The sequence below is a fragment of the Athene cunicularia genome, assembly GCF_003259725.1.
Source record: "Athene cunicularia isolate RWA chromosome 7 unlocalized genomic scaffold, athCun1 chr7_part1, whole genome shotgun sequence".
NCBI classification, from domain to species: domain Eukaryota; kingdom Metazoa; phylum Chordata; class Aves; order Strigiformes; family Strigidae; genus Athene; species Athene cunicularia.
In genome coordinates this window covers 27,508,324-27,525,343 of record NW_020799107.1, presented here as the reverse complement: position 1 = coordinate 27,525,343, position 17,020 = coordinate 27,508,324, and the positions used below count along the sequence as shown (strand labels likewise).

Here is a 17,020-nt window from a genome sequence, read left to right as displayed (position 1 = left end):
TGGCTTCCTGATGTGGATTTAGCTATAATGCAAATTTCTAGTTACTTTAAAAACAGAACATAGTTGAAAACCATTAAAAAAAAAAATCCAGTCACTGAATATCTAGCTTAAATTGTAAGACATTTATGTGATTCTTCTGAGAGTTGCAAGCACCCTCTCGACTAATGGATATATTTTTAAAGCTGGCCAGGTTTGATTCTCTTGCATAACTGCTGTTGTTTCCATCTTGTACCTTCCGGAGCGAAGGGAAGGGCTCACTGCTGCTTCCTGTCTAGATATTTGCTAGAACCACAGTGTGTTCAGTGGGGAGCATGGCAAAATGTAGGATTTCAGCTTATGTTCCCTTCTGTCGTCTTGGTTTCATTGGGCTCCACTGAAGTTAAGAACAAAACTTAAACTGATCTCAGTGGTTTCAGGCTCCCTGAGTTATAAACAGATCATGAGGCTTTAAATAAGTGTCTCTCTTCAGAGGTTCTGTGTAACCTGGTGCTCCTGGAAAACAGAGTGTGACAAGTCACTCCTATTTAATGCAGGCAGTCAGGCATATAGTCCTGAAAGCTTGATTCTGGACTTGGTTTTCATGGAAGAAAAGGCAATATGTAAATTGAAGTGTTGAAGATTTTAGGTATGGGGAGGGGAATAGATTGAAATGTTTTTCAGCATATTTACAGTATAAACTGTCAAACCTAGGATTAAGTCTCTGTCTCCCCAGGAGAATTTGGATTTCAGCCATCAGAATCAGAGATGCAGCCTTCAATGACTAGTTAGCATGGGCTGATCTCCCTCTGTCCCAGTCATCTGTGGGAAGAACAGGTCAGAGTGTCTTTTACAGCCTCTTGAATGAACTTGGAAGAGGAAGGGAACATATTCATCAGTATTGTATTCTAATAACTTGGTACAAAACTTGGTAGGGGAAATTCTGTACTGTATGAAAGATTGGACAGCCTGGGGGAGTTTGTGTGTTCCCATAGTTTATGTCAGAAAAGCTGCCCCATGCTCTCTGATTCTCTTGGGCATACATACAGTAGTGGTTAACATATTAAAGAAATGAGACTGAAGCCATTTGGGTGGAAAGGGTGTGTTTATGGTGAACTGAGAAGGATATCCTTCAAGAGAAAAGGGTCAGCTTGAAACAGTTATAAGATGACAAGGAGGTAGAAGCCAGGTGGGGGATTGGTGAGAATCAAAGGTATGGTCACAGGTGCAGTTGGAGATTTACCCATGGTAGCTGAACTAAGTTTTGATTATTTAGATTTGATGCAACCTAATTCATTACCCTTCCATCCTCCTTTGAAGGGTTTACAGACAATTTTGTTTTAGGCTTTTAATTCAGGAGCTGTGGAAACAGTCCAAAGATGTGGGAATAATAGCAAGAGAAGAAAAACTTTTTGTATGGGCTGGTGCTGTCATAACTGTGCATTTTAGAAAATGCAAACCAGCCCTGCAAATCTGCTTCCCTGCTCCACTTCAGGGATCCTCGGTTGTAGAAAGCTCGTGGCTGTTGTATGGTTTTCTCCCTTCCCCTCTCTTGTAGGGGTCGATCCATGCAGCTGCATGCTGGCAAGCAAAGAATTCCTCTCCAATGCTATCCTGAAAGATACACCTCTGAGTAGGTGAGTGTCAGGTATGGGCTTGCAGGGCTTAGTAGCAGCTAAGGTTTTTATTACCTCTTTCTTCCAAAGGTGGAGGGATTAAGATTTGCACAGTGCCAGGGTTCGGAGTGAAGTATGACTTACCTTTCCTTAATTGCCTTTCCGCTACAGAGGCAGCCTGGCTTGATCTGGTGGTTATGGGAGTAAAGGTCCTGGTTCTGTCTGATGGTGTTTCTTCAGATTGAGTAACACAGCAGAGGGGTGCAAAAGAGTTGCAAGAAGTTTTAGCCAACACATTTGTGTTGACACTTTTACTGTGGCACAGATCTGTTGGCCAGAGGTGCCTGGAAACTGGACTGATCTGGGGAAAGAGTTGTCTAGATATCCTGTATGGAGACTTCTTGGGGTGAAACAGCAGTGGCTACACTGATGACTCTTTTTTTTCTATCAAAGAAACTTCATGCACCCACCTGGACTATCAAGTATACCCAGGAATTCCCCAGTGAAAAAAAGGTGTGTTGGAGTTGCAGGCTTTTGCAAACTGGATTATTGGGTATCTTTACATTGTATTAAGGACTGTCTGATCAGTGATTATTGTCTGGAGTATTGATCTCAGGTGCCAGCATTGCTTCCACCAAGGGTGTGTTACATCTCAAGACGTTTTTTTCTGCTGGTACAACATATTTTGTGTGTGTTTAAGACATTAAAAAAGGAAAATTGAAAATTGTCTTGATCTCTGCAGAATAAGCAGTTAGAGAAACTTGTGATGGCAGTATGGAAGGACTTCAAAAGATAGACATGAGATTCAGGTGCTTATTAATAAAAGATTAAACATTATTATTTTAAAAAATAATAAAAGGAATGCTTTGCATCATTATACATTTAAAGTAAGTACAAAATCAGTTCATATATAATGTCGCACTTTAACCAAAGTATTGATTCCACAGTTCACTGTATCTGTGGGAGGAAACAGATCTTATAAATAAGTTATGTACTAGATCTTAGTTCCATTTTGAAAAATGGAGCGAGGTTTTTTCACATGAGCTAAATGCTTCTCACTTATCCTCTCGTTTCTCATGATGAGCCTTTTTGCCTGCTGTGTCACTGCACATTTCTGCTCCCATCACTGTCCTGGTGCTCCCCGCCTGGAGAAGCTGTTTTGCTGGCCTCGTTGTCCGTGTTGTTGTTGAGGATGTCGTCACAATCCATCTGTGCCATCAGGTTGAAGCGCTCGGCCACACAGTGGGCAGTGAGGCGAGCCTCGGGGTCGTGGTCCCAGCACTCCGTGATGGTGTCGCACAGAAAACGCATTCCCTGCAGTCAGAAGGGCTGAAATTAAGACCTGAAGGCAGGAGAAAGAGGAGCTAGCAGCTGACCTAATGCAATCGCAGTGATTTACCCTACTTTTGACACCTTCCTGTAGAAACAATGGTTTTGGCCAGTCTTAAGCACAGGAGGAAAGAGCCTTGGTAAGTCATGGCAAGTGCCAATGCTGGCACTACTTGTGTTGGAGCAGCAGCCTCGGCTCACCGGGGATCTGGTCCCAAGTGTTTTCCACACTCCCTGGAAATCCTCCCTGGAAGTTGGTTTGTGTTGACTGTGGGACTTAGGGGCTGGAAGGAAATTGGCACTCCATCTCCTGTCTCAGCCTTGCCCGTTCAGATCAGAGCATCCAAAAAATCAGGAGGGACAGGAGAGGTGCAGACGGTGACCTGGAGGCAGGCAGCTGAGCCCAGGTCTCTGCAGAGGTTTCAAGTCTGTGCCCTGACAACACCTGGATGGAGGGAAAGGGGCAGAAGGGGTTCAAAGGCAAGTTTGGAATTAAACTTCTTAAATATGACTTCTTATTTTAGCAGCTTTCTGAAAGGGTATGCCATGCCAAATATTTATTGTAGTGTGCAGCTGAACTTTGTTTTCTCACCACAAAATGGCTTTTTGATTTAGGTGGGATCAGGTACTTCTTGGTGTGCTTCAGGACACATTGAGTTCCTCTCGGTTACAATGGCTCTATCTCCCAGTAATGTAGTGCTCTGAAGAGAGTCCCAGTGTTTTGGGCTTACAAACAAAATGGCAGCATTCAGCTGATATTTTTCCCCACTCTTAAGCTAGTACACAGCTAGCAGCAGAAGCTATGTTGAACCTTCCTTTGCCTGTATAATTCCTATCATGCTCTATTGCTTTTTGCATCATTGTCAACCAAGGTTGCAACCCAGTGGAAAAATCATTATTCTAAATAAAGTTTCAAGTTTTCCAGTGTTTTGTGTATTTCTTAATATGCAATTAAGAGAACCCAACAGCCTGCTATGGCCCAACACAAGAGGAAAATGCAAGTCCGGCAGAGATGTACCATCAGTGTCATCTGTCCTTTTGCACTTAACTCCAAACCCACTGCTTTCGGCTAAGGTTCATGGTACTAAATCTTCCATAATGGACGCAGATTAGAGAGAACAGGATTGTGCAGTAAAACTGACAGATGGTGTGTTTCAGGACCTCTTACGTCACACATTTATTAGCTTAGTTGAACGGATTTGAGGATAATTGATCAGCATGCAAGAAAATCAGCTAGCTTAGCTGAAGCTTTTAAAATAAGCCTTTTCTCAAACAGCATGGCACTGGTCATATGGTTTAGGCATTAGATTTTCTGTGCTTATTTTGCCCCAAAATCATTACATTTATTTGCGGTTTGCCTCATAAATAGCAATGATGCTCTTTTGAATGGTACAACGGGAACATCTTGTTACACTCACAAAATGGACTTGATTTGGGTTTTGTATTTGGTATCTCAGATTTCCAAAGGATGCTGAGTTTTACAAGTATATTTTTAGTGGCAATATTGACTTAAGCTCCCACTGCTCCTTCCTGTCCTGTACCAGCCCTTTGGCTGTGCCAGTACAACAGTCTGTTCAGTTGCTATGAACCAGATCTGGGAATTCACCTGACCTAAATAACCACTTTTTTTTTTCTTTTTAAATATGGGGTGTGAAGTGAGGTGGAAGCATGGGCTTAAGGTGTTCTAAGTTATGTGGGAAACTCTGGGGATAAATTTCTTCAGTTGGCTTTATTGTGCAGTCTTGCAAACAGTTGCCCTGCAGCTGCTGATGGGCAGCATGCTGAGTGAGTCAGCTCTGTCTGGGAAATTAATGCTTATGTTTGCTGAAAAATTTTAAACCATGGCCAACAATGGAGGTCCTCACTTGACCGAGAGGGCTCCTGATGGTTCAAATGTGGAAGTAGCATTTGGAGCCCTGAATCAAGCTTACTTTCATCTATGAGTGCTTCCCCTTCAGGTGAGCAATTTGTCACCCTTTTTTGGTGTAGCCCAACGCTTCCTCCCACAGGAAGCTGTTGACCTGGAGTGGCACAAACCGGTGGCTTTCTGCTGATCCCCAGCAGATGGTGCTGCCTTATGCCTCATCCTGGGGAGACCGGCTGCAAAATGCCCAGAAAATCATGTAAAGCCAGGCTTGTAAGATGTTTACTACCCTAGCTAAAATTAGTCAGAGGTAAACTGTCAGGAACACAATGTGGCTTTTCTGTTCCTCTTCCCCAGTGAACATCAGGTGGTCTAGTAAAATTTACTACCTTATAAGCCTTGCTCTGTTTATGTGCTAGAGCAACCCAACTACACCAGTGTTATTTCTTGGAGGTGATTGCAGTCGGCCCTTCAGCTCAGCAAACAGTGCAGTTGTGGTCAGGCTCTATCAGAGGGTGACTTTTGACAACCCAAGGCTCTGTATATTTTGTCCTGTGGTTTCAAAGTTTATCAGAGATCCTGAGAGGTGAATGTCTGAGATGAATACTCAAAGGCTTCAAATATGTAGCAGTGCTGATTGAAGTTCCTGTGTTTGCCCTCATCAAGGAAAAAGGCTGGGTGAACTTCAGAAATGGACTCACTGACTGATAAACTCACTGATAGTCCAGCAGAAACCACAGATTTGTTTGATGTTGTTTGCAGCTTTGGTTGGTCAGGTTGGTTGTGAGTCTTCGGACAAATACGGTTTTGAGAGGAGGTACTGTAGGGAACACATGGCCTCCTAAGATCATGAAATTATCTTTCCTTTTGAAAAGCCTGACTTTATGTGTCATCTACGCAGACTAGTAGCAGTGTGGTTTATGGGTGGGTACTGTAAAATGATGCACTGTACACTGCAAGGCTCTTTGAGCCAGCAGGCTCAATGTTTCAGCTTGTTTTCCAGATGAACTGAATTGTTGATCAGCAGATGGTGTTTTTCCACAAGACACGTGAAATTTAAGAAGTACCGAAGTCAGTCAAGATTTGAAAATCATGGTCAGTGTGTGCTACCCCTCGTGTCCTCAGTGTGTGTAAGAAGGTACTGGACCTGGGGGAGAGACGACCCTGTTGGGGCTGGGAGGTAGCTATCTGGAGCTGGTTGGTCTGGGTGTGCTCGTGGATGGTTTTAACAGAGCACATCTCGTTATTGCTGAAGTGTTTCTATTCTAGAGCATGGGTCATGCTTTCTGTGATGAAACGCTTTGCTTTCAGACCTGAGCTGAAGGCTGGTGAAAGACTTCCTCTCGGCAAGGCTTGAGCCTAGCAGGTTCCCTGCTCTCAGCTTCATGCGTCTTTCCTGGTTTCATCTGAGGGAGATGCTTCCTGTTTTGCCTTTCCTTGTAGAAGTGGAAGTCTTTCTTCTCACGTGCCAAGTCATGACCTCATGTTAGAGGTAATCTTGAGTGTGACGCCTCCACAATGAAGCAGGCAGAAGGCTGGAAAGCACCTTCCTCCCCTCTGTCCCTGCCGTGAGATGGCTGTGTGTGAGGGACTCTGTGTTTTCTGAGCTAGAGCTTTCTGGATGCGGTGGTTAGGGGAGAAATGGGATGGACTCAAATGAGTAACTGTTCCATGAGAAGAGCCTGCACTGAAGTGCTCCATTTTGCTGTTATCCTCAAGATAACTGAATACCATCCCTTGGATTCATAGCACTTCCTGATCACAGCTATTGATCGGTAAGTTTTGCTGTACCCCTGGCTGGTGGCTTTTATACACCAGGGAAATGGGTCTAGTGGGGGTTATGTGGGCTTAGCCAGCCAAAGTGGAGCTGGAAATAGGGCCCAGGAGTTCTGTCCGCTTTTGCTTTGATTACAGCTTTAATAATTTTTCAGGTTGGTCTAGTGAGGTGGGACACTGTGGGTTGCTTTTTTCTGAACCAGCTATTCCCAGCTTACCTGATGCACGAGCCAGCTGCTGGGGATCTCGGGTCTCCCTCTGCCATGCAGCACGATGTCTCTCATGGTGTCCACGCAGGGCTGCTCCTGGACTTTTGACCCAAAAGGCAGCTCATAATTCTTTACCTCTGCAAGGAAGCAGCAGCATTATGGGATGTTTTTAATGCATTTGCTGCTTTGCTTTGGTATGGCTCACTGGATGAGAATAAATTTGTTTTTATCAGTCTGCAAAAATAAATGGATCTGGAAACAATTTAGGATTTGAACATAGAAATAGTGCTGGGTTTTCATGTAGAGGTTGTTTTCAGTGACAGGACTAAGGAACTAGCTGACCACCTTCCTGAACCCAAGTGATGCATTACGAAAGACTTGGTCTGTCTTTGGGTGGAACATATTTTGAGCAGGTAAAATGCATTGTGATGGTGAAAGATGGGAGAAGCGACTATGGTACCAGCATCCAGAGAGCTGCTGCGGGCATGGATTGGGTTAGAGGTGAAATGGCCTTTCCAGAAAAGCAACCACATAGGACCTTGAGGAGAAACTCCCTGTTGAAGAGGTGACAGGCTATCCTGGTTTCTGCCAGCTCCTGCCCAGAAGCAGATGCAGGTGAAATATGAGTGGGGAGGGATGGCCTGGGATGCTGGTGTGGGAGCAAAGGATGCACAGGACATCTGAGCCAGGCCAAGGTCTCCCACAGCTGAGCGTGGGGAATGCAGGGCAGTTGGGGCAGCTTTCTTGCCAGGAATTGGAGCTGCTTGCAGCTCCGTGGGCTTCTATTATAAGTAGGTAGGACAGGGAAGGAACTGGAGAGAGCTAAAAAGGAAGAGAGGGGAGCAGGCAGGGGCTAACAGCAGGGCAGTTAATTAAATGTTTCGCTACATGCAGTTTCAGATGCCAGGATGTGGCTCTGTGAAGTCACGGGGGCACATGGCTCTGTCATAGGCTGGAGTTTGCGAGTCCCCGTTGCAACATAAACTCTCTGGTGTTGTCTGGAAAAAAGAGCTTGTGGCCAGGGACGGGTAGGCAGCTTTGGCTCTTCCTGCTTGGTTTGCTTTGCATTGCCAGCACTGACTGGGATGTGACTTGGTGACTGGCTGGCTTTGAGCGGGGGGCTGGACCAGATAACCCTCTGGGGTCCTGTCCTGCTCCTCGGCCACCAAGCTGGCGCCCTCAAGCCACGGCACACAGGGCAGGCAGCTGTGGGGGAGGATCTGCCACCAGCTCTTAGCAGCCCTGCAGAGATCCAAGCCACCCCAAATTGTGTCCCATGCCACCACTGGAGACACGAGGTGAGCCATGTCCCCATACGGGGAGGAAGGAAGCAAAAAGATAAGTGGCAAACCCCATGTGATGCTCCTACCTCCTACCACTTCACATCTGGAGGCCATTTCCCACAAAACAAGGGCCATGGAGTAGACATCCATCTGCTTGAAAGACTCCAGGTCTTCCAGGTTCACCCTGGACTCCAGGACCTCTGGGGCCATGTACCTGGCGGTGCCTACCTGCCCGCAAAGAGGAGAGGCATTAGCAGGTGTGGGGGAGGACTTTGGCCGTAGGGGGAGCAGGAATGGTTTGCAAAGGGTCCCCTCCAGGGAGGGCCGCTGGGTCATACTTGCCTGCCCGCTGTTGGCAAAGTCATCCACTGTCAGGGAAGGGTCGAGGCGTATGGCGATGCCAAAGTCGCAGAGCACACACTCCTGCTCGTTCTTCACCAAGACGTTGGTGCTTTTGATGTCCCGGTGGGCGATGGGGATTTTTGGCCTGCCACAGGTGGTGTAGTCACTGTGGAGGTGGGCCACCCCATTCACCAGCGAGCCTGCCATCTTCTGCAGGTCCATCCAGCTCAGGACGTGGCGGGAGAGGTAGTCCTTGAGGTTGCCCCGGCTGTGGTAGGCGGTGATGAGCCAGTACTCCCGACGGGGCCCTGTGCCCCGGTCCTCGGCTGTGAGGAACCGCAGGACGCTGTCGTGCTTGAGGCTGGCGTCGGTGAAGATCTGGCTCTCGTTCTTCCAGGAGGAGTACTCCTCACAGGGGAAGATCTTCACGGCCACCGTCTCGTACTGCCCCGAGCGGCTGTGGCTCAGCTTGGCCCTCCACACCTCCGCAAACTGCCCTTTGCCCACCATCTCGTCCAGCTCGATGGGGAGCAGCTCAGCGGGGCGGCTGCTGGCGCAGGTGGGGCTGGCACTGCCCGGGCTCTCGTCCATCAGCACGGACAACTTCTCCTCCCCCTCAGCAGACATCCCCGGCTCTGGCAGTGCCGGGGGCTGTCCTGGTTTCCCACCCCATGCCTTGGCTCTCTTGCGCCGCTTCTGCGTGCGGCAGAGGTAAAATATCACCGTGATCATCACCGCCACCAGCAGTGGGGGCAGGAGGCTGATGGCGGCCACCGGGATCACCTCTTTGCTCTGCAGCATGGAGTAGCCTGCGGGGAGGAAAGCAAAGGCGAGGGCGCTGCCGCCGTGGGCCTGCAACAGCTCGTTCTCATCACGCGGAGGAGGAAAATATGTGAAGCCGTTAATGAAGCGCAGCCCTTTGTAGGGCCGCAACGCACGCTGCGCACAAACCCTGTCCCCACAGAGAACCCAGATGTAGGCAGTTATTAAGGGGGCTGCTTGGGTTTAGGTCTCAAATTTAGCTCCATTTATCAAGTGAGGGTTCAGGACGCAGGCCGGTGGTGCAGCACATGAGGTGCTGCTGCCAAAACGGCTCGGCTGCCTTCGGTGCCTCCCAAGTGCTGCTTGCGCTCACGGTGAGGGAAGCTGGGGTGGAAATAAGTGATAAAGCTGAGGCAAGGCTTGAACAGAGCAAATCTCAGAAGGGATTTGGGGCTGGAGCTTTGCTGGACCCCTGTGGTGCACAGAGAGCCAGGAGGGATGCTGGGGGCGGTGGGCAGTGTGTGGGACCACCGAGCCAGGGGAGCGCTGGGATACTTTGCGTGATAATTAGCGTAAAGTAGCATGTTTCAGCGGGGTCTGACAGCGTTGGCATCTCCTTCCTTGCTGTGTTACACCACCAACCACTGTCAACAGACCGGGCATGGCTGCTTTTGTTTTATTTCTTTTAAACCCCTCTCAGCCTTCAGATCATTGGGGGCAGCGGGGGGACACACATGCACACAAAAAGCCCTAACCCTCGCACAACATATAATTGTCTGATACTTTGATGTTCGCGATTCCTGGAATAAACATGCTGACTTCAGTAGAGATATTCAAGTAAAATCTTAGTCAGAGGTTTTTCTGCCAAGTATAATAACCCAGGGGAAGAGGGATAAGAATCATTCCATAAGCAAAACTCTCGCTGCTTGACCTCAGTGTGTGCAGATCATAATTCAGGTTCTGGAAAAACAGAGCGTTTAGCTATTTTCCTTGGCAAATTTCAAAAAAATGTGCTGCAGCTAATTTCTGCAAGGCTGTGAAAGCGTTTCTAAAATAGGCATCAGGTTCAAACCACAAGATCAACCTAAACTGATATAAATCAATAACTAACTCAGGAATATGTTTATTTTGGAAAGTGTTAGGCCTGGATATCACCTACTGCTTTAATGGATTTACCCGATGCTCAAGATCCCATCTTTGAAACTCTGAAGAGAAGATATTTTTAAGGGAGTTGCATGCATGAGTCCTGAAAGGGGAAGTTAACACAACTTCAGCAAATTCCTTTGCGAGGATGCCCCGTCCTGATGCAAACCCTTTGATACAGAGGGGTTGCAGCATGGCTTAGATCCCTTCCAGGGAGAGCAAATGTAGCTGCTCTGGCTGTAACCATGGGTCTGTAAACCCACGCCTTGTCACTCACTGTTACGTGGGTCTTTCCATCCCTGCTGAGGGGAGGTGGATCCCCAGGGCCAGGCTCAGCCTCCACATGCTCAATGCTACCCAGCACCTTCCCAAGATGCCCACTGGGCTCCTGCTTGCACGGCTTTAGGAAATGGTGCCTCAGAGTGTTCATTAGGGTGGTCTCTCAGCTCTGATAGTGTCTCCTGCAGTCCTGGTTCTGGGGCAGTGCCACCTAGCAGCCCGGACCTGAAAGCACCCCAGACCTCAAAGAAATGGAAAAAAATCTGTCTGCTTCAACCACCAGAGAAGTGCTTGTCTGTATTCGATGTTTCTCTGCTCAGCAGTTGTCTATACCACTGAAGATGACCGTAAGTTAATATTTAAAATGCAAGTAATCCCTTAAAGCAGAAGAAGGGGATATAAACGGTGGGGTCTCTGCATCTGGGTCTTGCCAAGCTGGCCCCACAAACCAAATCAAAGAGGAAATAATTGTTTAAGGCCTGCACTGCTCTCACTCTGAGTTTCAGCACTTTACGTGTGGCTGGCAGGAGGAGGCTGTTTGTGGAAGCCTTTGGTGGGGGCGGCATTTCCAATGAGCCAGTTGTCATTTTTATGTGAAATTACATACCCCAGCATCGGCTTTGGGATTTGACTATCTCTCCCTAGAAGTGTGTGTACCTGTTATGTTTGGCTCAGGAAGCAGCAAAGAACTGCCAAATTTAGCATCATTTGCCTTCATTAGAAGCGGCTTGTTTGTTCTGAGAATTTGCATTTTATGTGATTTTTTTTTTTTCCTTGCATTGTGGGAGAAGCTGTGCTGTTGACTTACAGGTTGTGCTTAGGCTCATTTTCAGCATCTTGTTGTTCTGTAATTATGGAAAACTGGGAGGGGTTTCACTTTGTTTTTGTTATGGGTTAGATTCTTGATGGCCACTTGGATAAACCTGGTCTCTTTGAAGTTAGGGAGGTTTGGACAAGCCCCCAAAGACTCAGGATCTAGCTGGAAGTGTTTCCAAAGTATATGACCCTTCTGAGGTACAGAAATGAGCTGCCTCTTAGTTTTCCCTCCTGTGGATTTGCAGGTCCTGTTGGATCTCCAGCCATCTGAGAAGTGTCTACAGGCATACCGAGCTGTGATCACGTATGTGTACAGCGCTGGGGTGGCTCTGGCACTCCCTGCCTGAGAAAAACGTTACTGCAGAAATCCCCAGGAGAGCGGCAGGGGAGGTACGGCTGCATGCCCACCACCACCTTTTTGGTTTGCAGCCCTGGCGGGTGCCAGCGGTTCCCGTGGGTGTGCCAGGGCAGGATTTGCTCCAATGCGATTTATTTAAAGCTTTCAGAGCTTTGACTCACGCTGGGTTACATCAGCTTTTGGGTTCCCTGGTTGATTCGCCCCGGACTGAAGGGTACAGCCTACTGAGAGATACGGTGGATTTTCCATTACCTGATGTTTCCAGACTGAGACTGGAGGCATCGCTGGGAGGGATTATTTAACCACAGACAAGATACTGGGGTCAGTAACGGGGTACAAATTTAACTTGCTTTTACATAGGGAGGTCAAAGTAAATGCCGAAAGACCTCCTTCTGGCACTGCATCTCCTACTCTATTGGAAATACAAGTTATCTGTCATTAGCGTTGGGTGCTTCTCCCCCTATAAACAGCATTAACAAAAGTACTCACCATTGGTGTGGTTTTCAAAGATAAGTTTATCGTTGCACTCCTGCTCATCCACGCAGCCGCAGATGTAGATGATCCCATCCTCGCTGGGCTGATGGGTCATGATGCAGCGCGAGGTGTTGTAGTTGGGGACCATGAGGTTTTCAATGGGGCGGTGGGGGTTGTGGCAGAGTGTGCTGATCCTGATGCTCTCATTGTCCTGTCTCCTGCATGTGACAAATGAACCGACAAAGCATTAGTCTAGCAGCTCAGCCTTTGTGTCACCTGTGTGTCCTCTTAAACCTGGTTTTAAGATCATTCGTTTTAAGCCATGTAGGGAATAACTTTTTTTGTAGTGGCTCTGGTATAATTTTAATTATGTGTGCTTTAGATGGGCTTTGTTAAAGCCCTTTGTCTCTTCCAAATGGTGAAGAGAGAAATGTTTAGCACACGCCAATAGTAAGATGTGAGCCAGAGACTCCAATTGTTTCCAAGAGATAATTCACCAATTCATAATCGTGCTTGGGATCAGGTAGTGCCAACCCTAAGGCTGAGTATTCTGTGTGGGATCTGGGGCAAAATTCCTCATTTACTAACACCAGCTGCTAGGCCAGCAGGTTTTGGGGCTGTATGGTCTTAAGGAAACCTTCCAAAATAAGGGTCCCACCTCATGTGTCACCTCTGCTGCAATACAAATCATAATATCTCTGCCTCAGCAGGGGCTGGGGTCCCTGCTGCCCAAATTTCTTCTGTGCAGGGGAGAGACAGGGGACGTGGGGAGCCAAAACACCTGCTCACTGGAGACTGCTTGGCTCGTGTTTCCCTCTGGCTCCTCTCAACCTGTGCATGCAGGTGGAGCCCATAAGCCCCAGCTCATCCCCTGAGCTCTCTGGACTAATTGCTGGTTGTCGTACCCTGTCCTTGCAGGACCATTTGCTCCTGCCTCCAGCAGCCGGCGGCGGTAGAGCCCTTCAGTTGCTGGTCAGGGCTATTTCTAGAAACGACTTGACCTTTGGAGTGGCCAAATTATAACGTGAAGGCGATACAACTCCCTGACCATGGGGCTGTGTCTGCATTTATACCACAACTTCAGACACTGAGTAACTACAATCGAAACCTGCCGTGTCATCTGGTGATGTCCTGGTCTTCCCCAGGTCTGGAGCAGAGGAGTGCTGGGGCTCGGTACAGCCAGGGATATGATGGCAAATAAGCCCTAGCTCCTCCATATTTCCATTTAGATAATTAAGAGGGGTGTAAAAGCACAATTTATTGGCATTTCTAGGGAATTTGTTCTTTTTTCAAAGAGAAAGCACAGACCTGGTTTGGTTTTTTTTCTTATTTTTAATCACTGCATATTTCTTCATCTCTGTGTAACACCCCGTGTCAGAGATGGTCGTATCATCAGCCAGGGGAACCTGAAACGTCCATTCCACTGGCTGAGAGATGGGAGCTGAGAGGGTGAAGTCTTCCTAAGAGACTTTTCCCTTTCTAAAGTGAAGACACAAAATATCCCAGGGCCCCTGTTGCATTTAACTGTGCACAAGCATTCAGAAAGCACAGTAAGAATAGGTGAAATATTTCAAGGCCCAGAACAAAAATGTCTCATTCACAAAACTGCAGTTACTCACTGAAATGTGGCTCACAGTATCAGGTCTAGCTCCATGGTGCTGATGTCCTTAGAGTTTTTTCACCACCAGTGCTCAACAGCTAGGTTAGGTTCTTCTTACATGTCACATTTTTGCTCAGCAGCACCTAGACTGGGCTCCCATTAAAGCTATGGAAAAGTGTCATGCATAGAGCAAAAGGATGGGTTTGGCTCTGGTTGTTGTCTCCTCAAGCACAGGGCGCTTGTTTTGCTGGAAAACTGCAGCTCTCCCAGATGGATTTGGGCAGCATTGCCTCAACATGAGGGGGCTGGGCTAGAGGGTCTGGCACAGCTGTGTCCCGATATGTGGGAGTTCCCTTCTTCTGGTGAGTGGTGGAGTTGTTCTTGCTGGACCCATGGCTTCACCTCCACCTGATGTTTACCAAGCTGGGCGAGGGAAGAGGTTTGGGAAGCAAATGGTGGAGAACTGTAAAAACTGGATTGCCCAGGTGGATTTAGGAATGGCCAAGCATGAACTGGGTTATGTCCCTCTGTGGGGCAGATGGTGGCAGCTGAAAGGAGCTGGAGATTGGAGATTGTATTTGGAGGCAGTTGTTGGTGTCATGATGGAGCCTCTTGCCCTCGGAGAGCTGGAGAGGAGCTCACATGGGCTGCTGGCATGGCACATGAGATGTGCCAGGTAGCTTGGGGCCAGATGGCTCGTTCCCTGTTTGGCACCACTAGGGAAAGGTAACCTGGGATGTGGCTCTTCTCCTATGGGGAGCATCAGCTCCTGCCTTGTAGAGCCAGTGGGTAATTAAGACTTAAGAACTAAGAGTAGAGTGCCTGGCTTTGACCCTTGTTTCTGGAGCCTTCCCCAGAGGAGGCAGGATAACCCAGCACTGGTCAGGTTTACAGGACAGCCCCAGGGCGAGGACGAATGGGAATGACCAACCCTGCACGGGCTACAAGTGGCTGGTGAGTGTTGCAGCTACTCCTGGGGGCGTGTGAAGGAAACTGCAACCATTAATTACTTATGCAGGGACAGCCTCTGCTTCTTGACCTAGCAGTGCAAAGTGGGAGAGTGAGGGTCTGGAGAGGTTTCACAATACCTTCAAGGTCAGCTGGGAAGTCAGATATAAAAGCAGAGACAAGAACCCAAATTTGTCATCCTCTTCCTAGTGAAGTCCCCTGGTTTCAGTGCTCCCCACGTTTTCTTGGGGTTCTCAGGTAATTTGTCAGAGGAGATTTCAGCTGAAGAGTCCTAGAAGCACTCCCTCCTCTGTGGGCTGCCCAGGCCGGGCATGCTGGAGGACGTGAGCATGTTGCTCGTGAGCATGGGGCCAAGGCTGCTGCTGTGACTGTGATACCCATGCAGGACAAGTTCAGATGATCCGAATATGCCCCTGCAAGTGAACAACCAGCAGCGAGGCTGGCTTGGATGTAAACTCTGTCTGCATGGATCTTAATCTCAGTTTTAGGATGGGGTGGGAGATGCTGGGATGAGGCTGCAGGGACTGCAGGTTATTTATGACCCCACTGTCGCCCCATCCAATACATGGCACAGGGTGCAGCCCCATCTCGTGGGAGGGGGATTTATGCTGCAGGGGTCTTGCTTCTTCCTGTGCATGTAGGTTGTCAGTGGGAAACCCTGCAAGGTGCTGGATTGCCTACCCAGGATGTGACTTCTCCAAGTGCATGCAGGGGAATTTGGGGCAGGAGGTGCATTTTGTTTGTTTGCGTTTCTTGCTGTTTTTTTTGTTTGGTTTGGGTTTGGGGTTTTTTTTTTAAGTCCATAATGCAACAATTATGTTGAGGCAAACTCCTACTGAAAGCGGGGCGTACAGCATTCATGCTAATTAGCAGGTTGAGATAAAGCCTAGCGATAAGTGCTTGGCTGGCTTTCACTTTGGCAGCCAAATTAAAAGGGAAAGAGAAGGAAAATCACTCTGGGCAGACCCAAACTGGCTATTTTTTAGTTTTGCTCATGGGGACCAAAAAGCTGGGGGAGGCACTCTTCCGGGCCAAACGATGTGGCGTATGCTTGGCCTGAAATGCAAGATTGCGTTTCCCTTCCAGGCATCTCTCTCAGAAGCAGAAAAGGGCTTTTCCCAGGGAAAGGGAAGGAGGTGGGTTAAACTCCAGTTTGGTACCAGCTCAGATGTTTATGTGCTGGATGGGGACAGACCTCGGCTGCACCCCTGCATGTGAACCGGGATTTCACCAGCCTGCTGCAGGGGGACATCATGGCTTTGGGTGTCAGGGCTGCTGGTTTTGCCCTTGGGTTCCATTTGTAAAGCTAAATTCAGAGGTTTATGGGCATTTAGAGGCCCCACAGCAAGCTTGCCACACTTTGTGTTGGGCACTTAAATGCTTAATTTATTTAGAAAATAAACTGGTACTAATTATATGGCAGACCAAATAATGTTTTACTGCAAATTGTAGTTTTAATTGTAATGGAGTCAAAGGAGAGGAATAGAAAGTCCTGGAGTTTTTAATGGGCAATAATTGAAGTGCAAGGGTACATACATATGTGTTCTCATGAGTCGCCACCCTGCAAACCCCTTTTCCTCCCGTGTCTCCCCTCGATGAGGGAATTGCTGCTCACCATATGGCCACGCAGATCTCATAGGGGTCCTCGCAGTAGGAGTTGAGGTTGCAGTTGCTGTAGCACACCTTCTCCTCGCAGGCTGGCGGCGTGGAGTCGCACCACTTGCACAGGTTGGTCTTCAGGCTGCGGCGAGCGCCGGCGCTGCAGGCTGCAGGGGCAGAGAGGGTGGTGGAGGGTGAGCATGGCCGTGCTTGCCAGGAGTGGGGAAAAAATAACCATTTTCATCGACTCATACAACCAGTGGAGAAGGAGCCCAAATTGACCCTGTTTCACCATGCGTTTTTCTATAGCTTTCATTTTGTTCCATTGCTCGGTCAAATTTGCTTTAGATTATGCCAAAGCCTAGAGAAGCTGAAGGGATGCTGGTGGTGCAGAGGCAGGTCCCTCTGGACAAGAGCTTTGCAGAGCCCGGGAAGCTGCAAGAACTGCATTTTCCCTCTGTGTTTCCTGTATTGTTTATCATCAAGGGGGAGTTTATTGCTTTCTCTACAACCTAGGCTCAGACTGGTGTCTCCCCTCATCCTGAGGTCACGCAGGGTCTGAAAAGGGACATTTCCAGGTCGATGCATGCCTGAGGATTTTGTTTATTCCCCTCCCTGGGGGGAG

The 17,020-nt window shown here is 48.2% G+C and overlaps 1 protein-coding gene across 2 annotated transcripts in view; it reads right to left on the bottom strand.

Annotated features, from left to right (window-relative positions):
* Nucleotides 1-2,275: 2,275 nt before the first annotated feature.
* The window catches only part of LOC113482298 (TGF-beta receptor type-2-like), a 33,075-nt gene continuing 18,330 nt past the window's right edge, over nucleotides 2,276-17,020 (bottom strand). The window contains exons 2-7 of one of the 2 annotated variants that reach the window (XM_026852800.1): nucleotides 16,412-16,562; nucleotides 12,243-12,445; nucleotides 8,396-9,204; nucleotides 8,140-8,281; nucleotides 6,780-6,907; nucleotides 2,276-2,934 (exon numbers count right to left, since the gene is read on the bottom strand). In XM_026852800.1, coding sequence (XP_026708601.1) covers nucleotides 2,791-2,934; nucleotides 6,780-6,907; nucleotides 8,140-8,281; nucleotides 8,396-9,204; nucleotides 12,243-12,445; nucleotides 16,412-16,562 — 1,577 coding nt within the window. In that variant the 3' untranslated portion in view covers nucleotides 2,276-2,790. The remainder of the gene's footprint in view (nucleotides 2,935-6,779; nucleotides 6,908-8,139; nucleotides 8,282-8,395; nucleotides 9,205-12,242; nucleotides 12,446-16,411; nucleotides 16,563-17,020) is intronic. The other variant, XM_026852799.1, reaches the window with a different exon arrangement.